We start from the raw sequence: 6,455 nt of genomic DNA, 5'->3' as shown, positions 1-6,455 counted from the left end.
GCAGTCATAACACATGGAGGGAGGGATTGTCTATCAAACAACTATCAGAGTACGCTCGCTCATCACTAATAGCAAATAATAACCTGCAGCAAAATGCAACTCAAGAGTCAACATTCTGACTCGTACGAACAATAGTCTATGTCTCTTGACCGACTGAAGAAAGACAAGTCTGGCATAACTAAGATTAAATGCTGTGTCGTCACAGCATAAGTATAGTATATACATACAATATATATAAATATGGATACATATTGTCTGCGTATATTTGCTTTTTATAACAGAAGTGTTAATATATTATTTTTATCAATTGACAAAATGCAGAGTAAAGTTTAATGAATATTTTCTTTATTAATAATAGGATAAAATGATAATGGAGGGAGAAAACCAGGAACTGAATCAATAGACGAAATCATAGTCTGATAGACAGCCGGGGTCAGATACCAGGTGATCAGTATGGATATCGCGGAGCCTGGTTAGAGGCCATAGATGTCCAGTATGGATACCGCGGAGCCTGGTGACAGAGGCTATACATGTCCAGGTAGAGATGTGACAAAAGGACACAGCTAGATGATGAAGGTCCTTCTATACTTCTCCAACAGTGATGGTGTATCTGCTGGACTTCAGGGCGCTGGATGTGGAGGTTTCCCGTCTTTTAGATGTCTGTAGGGGAGCGGCAACAACATGTAAGCACGCGGGCAGCCCTGGATAATCCACGCCGGCAGGATGATAAGATCCGGCGGAAGATGGAACCTATGAGAATAGAAGTAAATGCAATGTAAGTGATGGGACTCCATACAACATGATACTTCTGTGGGGTCACAGTGGCCAGACAGCTGAGGAATCTCATCACACAGAGGTCAGGGATCATCACCAACCATCATACATGTGATAATCCCATCACTGACAGATGACACATGAATTCTTCTCACTGACCGACATCACACAACATGGACATGATTCTCAATCTCACCTCTTCTTCTTTTCCCCTTTTTTACATTTTCTTGGCTTTCTTGCTCTGCATTGGGATTTATTGCAGAATTTGTTATCTCAATATTTGATGCTTGGGTACACTCTGGATGGGACTTTGAATTCTCATTGTTCATCGTGATGGTAGCGATGGTGCAAAGCTAAATAAGGGAAAAAATAAGATATGAAAAACTTTTTTTTACTTTGAGATGTCTTTTTTTTACATATTCTGGATTTATTGGTCATATATTCACTTTAGAAAGCCTTCCAGAGGATGACGTAAAATTTTGGAAGTCAAGGTCCTTGTCCTCACTTGTGTCCTCTTCATTCTCTGAGACCATAGGCATGTCTCTAGTAGCGTGATCTACAAGACATAGGTAATGAAATGTTACGAGAGGTTTTGGATATAGCACAGTCACAATTCATCCCCGAACCGGATGTCACATATTAAGGAAGACGAGACAAACAACAACTTAGTCTAGATGATGTCTCCTTCTACTTACTGATAAAGAGTCTGGTGTCCACATCTGACAAAAGATGAGGAATATACATTGGCTTCTGATTTAGAAGATTGTCAAAATCTAATTTTTTCACGAATGGATGATCCTTAATCTCAAATGCTCCACCTGGAAAAAAAAAAAAAATTGATGAGGACATTGTCAGAAACTGCTGAATATCTGAACAGTTTATCCTAATCTGAACTAATGACGTAACTGAGCCAACATGAAGGAAATAGAAAGAAAGTCACAGTATGGAGAACTAGAAATAGGCGAGCAGAAAGAGAAGTGCTGACCCTCATGGACATGAACGATTTGTCCTCAGTGTAATAAGTAAATATTAATACTATTATATCTGTTACCTGTCCCAAGTCTTTGCTCAGGATTTTTTTGGAGCAGCTCAGTGATGAGGTTCTTAGCCTTACGGGGTGGATGGCGTTTGTGATTCCAAGGTATTTTTGCTGTTATATAGAAAGTTACAGAAAATAAAACGTTTGTATTGGACTGTAAGGTGCAGCAAAGGAAATAACCAATGTAACCAGTCAAAGCAAAAATCGGATCATTCTACTTACCCATGACAATCAATCTTTTAAGCTCAGTTATGAAATCCACATCAAATGGTAAAGATCCCACCAGAAATTCATGGAGGATGATACCCATTGACCACCAGTCAACAGGTCTTCCGTAGTCTTTCTTCATGATGACCTCTGGGGCCATGTAATGCAGGGTACCACAATTCTAGAAACCAACAGAATATCCAGATGAGAGGTGATGAAACTCATTATTAAGACAAGTTCTCACCATTAAATACACAGTGACAGAATATCAAATAGAAGTGGAGAAGTTCTCCAGAAATGAAGAACGTAGAGAAGAGACAATAGTGGTGAGATATGTAAAGAAGAAGCTAAGTTCCAGTAAGTGATGCTAACCTCACGGTCCTTGAACTCTCTGGAGATGTCCTTCGCTGATTGCTTATAGGTGTTGGTTTTTGGTATCATGATACCAATTTTTGAAAGCCCAAAATCAGTGACTTTAATGTGCCCAGCAGTTGTAATCAGGAGGCTGTGAAAGAGAAGAAGGTTTTAGGCTCACAGATCGTGTGATCATAAATAATAACTCCCCTCTTTATTACACTATAGGGGGCACTTACTTCTGCGGTTTCAGGTTTCGGTGCACCACACCATAGCTGTGCAGGTATTCCACTGCAAGAACTGTTTCTGCAAAGTACAAGCGGGCCAAGGGGATAGATAAATGGCCCCTGGTTCTTAGAAGGGACGCACAGTCTCCACCTATAGAAGAAAGGAAATATGAGCGGTGAGGGGTTTATAGAGCAGATCACCAAGATGTATCATGAGAAGTGAGCTGAGACATCGGAGCAGGAGAGAATATATACAGATATAATGCATATATAGTGCACAGAATATTGGTCTGAGGTCACGGTGAAATGTCGTCCATATACAGTGATGCCACAACTGGTCTACAGCTGGAGATACAGACGAGCTCAGTGCGGACATACAGGGACATCACACATCAATGACTTTCCTTAATATCTACAGTAAATGCTGGGTGGGGATGCAACCATCCTCGTGGACAAGTCCTAACAATATGAGTCATGATAAGATGTCCGCAGACATAGGCTGAATATAATATATGTACATGTCCTACCTCCGACATACTCCATGACCATACACAGGTGAGATCTAGTAGGGAAGGAGCAGAGGATGGAGGCCACAAAGGGACAATCAGCGAAGGTCATGATGTCCCTCTCCAGAAAGGCCGCGTCCACATCTTCTTCAGTTTCCAGGTTCTTCTTCGCCATTTTCTTCATAGTGAAGATCTGCTGTGAGTGTTTGTGCTGCACTAAGTAGGCAGCCCTGGAGAGAAGAAGAATCCATGGTTAATAATGAGCCCTATAAAAATCCAGCTATAGAAGTCCTTGGACAAGACAGTGATGTGGACTCAGATCATGTCCCTATGATAACACTGTATGGCAGAGCACAGAGGCGGAAGCCTTGTCATAGGGAACCCTGAGAAATGTGGATAATGCCAACAAAAATCTCACCCAAAACATCCGCCGCTGATCAGTTTGGATGTCTCGAAGTCGCTCATATGCGGCTTTCTCGCCGGGATCAATGATTCCATCAAGTTCTATAATAGAAGAAGCAGAAATGAGGTTAAGATCTAGAAGCTGCTGGAGAAAAGCTCCAGATGCAGAAACGTCTCGTACTACATCATGTCTCAGCTGATTTGCACTGATCCGATGTAGGTGTAGCAGTGGTGGGGCTGATGGATTGCTTCCTGACACTCCAAGGGTTAAATGTATTTGTTGTTCATGTGTGTGATAAATGGATGATACCCACTGGGGCTACAGCTAGCTGAGACAGGGTTAACTGTAGTGGCCGATCCAGATTGGGAGGGAGAACTGAGAGCTATTGGCAAGTCCATGAAGTGACAGTCAGTTAGTGTGTGAACCGCAGTGAACGAAGTAGCAGGCCTAGGACGAGAGGCTGCTAAGGATAGCGTGGGACTAATACTCTGGGCAGTGAATTGCTGAAAATACCTTTCCATGTGATTCGTCTACGAGTGTGGGTGGGATTTTACATAGGGAGCTACCAATCTCTAGTGTGGGTGGGGTTAGACACAGGACGCAGCTAATCACTGGTGTGGGCGGGGTTATACACACTGGTGTGAGTGGGATTATACAGGGCTCAGCGTTCAGAGCACTGCCAGATTTGCAGCAGCGAATATAGTGTAAGGTAATGGACACATGGCTGGACTCAGGGTCTCTGCCTCTACATCATGCTGCTCTCAGATGTGGAGTAAATACCTGCTGACAGATTCCCTATAATATAACTGCTATTATCTCGCCCAGAATAGAGACGGCCCCTGGTTACATGGGGATAATCCTGGACGGGTCATTCACCCCCAGGATCAGTGACGCACAGACATCTCTCTCTATGATACTTACAGTGGCAGGCTTGTGGATCTCCGGGATATCACAGATCACACTCTCAGGATCCGGCAGCTCAGGGGTTTCTACAATAGAGATAAAATGTATCAGACACCATTAATCCCACAGACATAATCCAGCGACATCAGGGAGGAATGACGAGACGTCTGTAGGTGGGATTAATCCTGGTTATATGGGGGCTCTGAGTATGGGGACGGGCAGCGCAGCCTTAGACAAATGTGCTGTCAGTGATGGAGGACCCCGATCACTACATGAGGAGCCCCCCACCCTCGCTGCACATGTGAGTGATGGGAAGAGAGCTGGAGCAGAGTCAGAATATGCAAATTAGCCTGGAAGTGCAGTGGGGCATGTCCCTGCACTCAGACTCTTCTGCCACGCCCCTAGGGCACTTCTATCCTGCTTTGCATATGACTTCTAACTCCCATTTCTCTTGACTTGCACATTTGAGGCCATAAATCGTCCGCTCCAGTCCTCCCACTGTTCCACATGTGACATGGCCGCCCGGTTCCCATCACACAGAGGGGAAAGAGTAAATGTGACATTCTCCCTGTCCAGAAGAATATCCGGATATTTCCAGTAGACGGTCGTGTGATCGGCTCACCTGTGGTCAGATCGCTGTTCAGCCCCGACTGACTCGTATTAGTGTCCGGGGATTCCGGGGGGACATTTTCCCCATCTTTGTCGTCGCCTTCTTGTGTCTCCTGATAGATAGAAGATATAAAATAAGATGTGGAAACTTCTACTGATCCCCAAATCCATAAATCAGAAGGACTGACCCTACACCTAGAGACGCCTGAGTGTCACCAGACAACCAGGCGCCATCATGGGAACAACGACTTTTTGTGATCACTACAATCAGTGTTTTATCAGCAGGTGATTATCAGTACAGGACTATCTGTCTTGTGCCCTATAGTCCTGCTGCTCTGAGTAACCGCGCCCCCACCAATGACTGGCAGCTATCTGCCTATAAACTGTACATAGGAAGCTGCCAATCACTGGTGTGGGTAGGGTCAGACACAGGAAGCAGCCAATCACTGGTGTGGGTGGGGTTATACACACTGGTGTGGGCGGGATTATACAGGGCTCAGCATTCAGAACACTGCCAGACCTGCAGCAGAGAATATAGTGTAAGGTAATGGACACATTGCTGGAATCAGGGTCTCTGCCTCTACATCATGCTGCTCTCAGATGTGGAGTAAATACCTGCTGACAGATTCCCTATAATATAACTGCTATTATCTCCCCCAGAATAGAGTTGGCCCCTGGTTACATGGGCATAATCCTGAACGGGTCATTCAACCCCAGGATCAGTGATGCACATACACTCACTGGCCACTTTATTAGGTACACCTGTCCAACTGTGTGTTAAGACTTAATTTCTAATCAGCCAATCACATGGCGGCAACTCAGTGCATTTAGGCATGTAGACATGGTCAAGACAATCTCCTGCAGTTCAAACCGAGCATCAGTATGGGGAAGAAAGGTGATTTGAGTGCCTTTGAACGTGGCATGATTGTTGGTGCCAGAAGGGCTGGTCTGAGAATTTCAGAAACTGCTGATCTACTGGGATTTTCACGCACAACCATCTCTAGGGTTTACAGAGAATGGTCCGAAAAAGAAAAAAAATCCAGTGAGCGGCAGTTCTGTGGCCGGAAATGCCATGTTGATGCCAGAGGTCAGAGGAGAATGGGCAGACTGGTTCGAGCTGATAGAAAGGCAACAGTGACTCAAATTGCCACCCGTTACAACCAAGGTAGGCAGAAGAGCATCTCTGAACGCACAGTGCGTCGAACTTTGAGGCAGATGGGTTACAGCAGCAGAAGACCACACTGGGTACCACTCCTCTCAGCTAAGAACAGGAAACTGAGGCTACAATTTGCACAAGCTCATCGAAATTGGACAGTAGAAGATTGGAAAAACGTTGCCTGGTCTGATGAGTCTCGATTTCTGCTGCGACATTCGGATGGTAGGGTCAGAATTTGGCGTAAACAACATGAAAGCATGGATCCATCCTGCCTTGT

General features: G+C 44.6%; 1 protein-coding gene across 1 annotated transcript; it reads right to left on the bottom strand.

Annotated features, from left to right (window-relative positions):
• Positions 1–323: 323 nt before the first annotated feature.
• Positions 324–5,256, bottom strand: LOC141091855 (microtubule-associated serine/threonine-protein kinase 3-like). The gene is made up of 13 exons (XM_073577610.1): positions 5,239–5,256; positions 5,036–5,135; positions 4,432–4,499; positions 3,526–3,611; positions 3,129–3,337; positions 2,614–2,752; positions 2,393–2,525; positions 2,036–2,201; positions 1,826–1,924; positions 1,470–1,592; positions 1,221–1,330; positions 971–1,127; positions 324–750 (listed from the first exon to the last, which is right to left on the bottom strand). The coding sequence occupies exons 1-13, from the start codon at positions 5,254–5,256 to the stop codon at positions 653–655; spliced, it is 1,506 nt and encodes a 501-aa protein (XP_073433711.1). The 3' UTR covers positions 324–652.
• Positions 5,257–6,455: the final 1,199 nt, after the last annotated feature.

The sequence above is a fragment of the Dendrobates tinctorius genome, unplaced genomic scaffold, assembly GCF_039654945.1.
Source record: "Dendrobates tinctorius isolate UK_male_01 unplaced genomic scaffold, ASM3965494v1 ptg000056l, whole genome shotgun sequence".
Lineage (NCBI taxonomy): Eukaryota > Metazoa > Chordata > Amphibia > Anura > Dendrobatidae > Dendrobates > Dendrobates tinctorius.
This window is presented reverse-complemented; position numbering and strand designations above follow the sequence as displayed.

Bases quoted from the DNA above. Each gene is read 5' to 3' on its own strand.
- LOC141091855 (XM_073577610.1), bottom strand. The intron at 4,500-5,035 runs GTGAGCCGATCA...TCTCTATTGTAG, and splicing joins GAACAGCGATCTGACCACAG to AAACCCCTGAGCTGCCGGAT. The intron at 1,331-1,469 runs GTAAGTAGAAGG...TATGTCTTGTAG, and splicing joins GGACACCAGACTCTTTATCA to ATCACGCTACTAGAGACATG.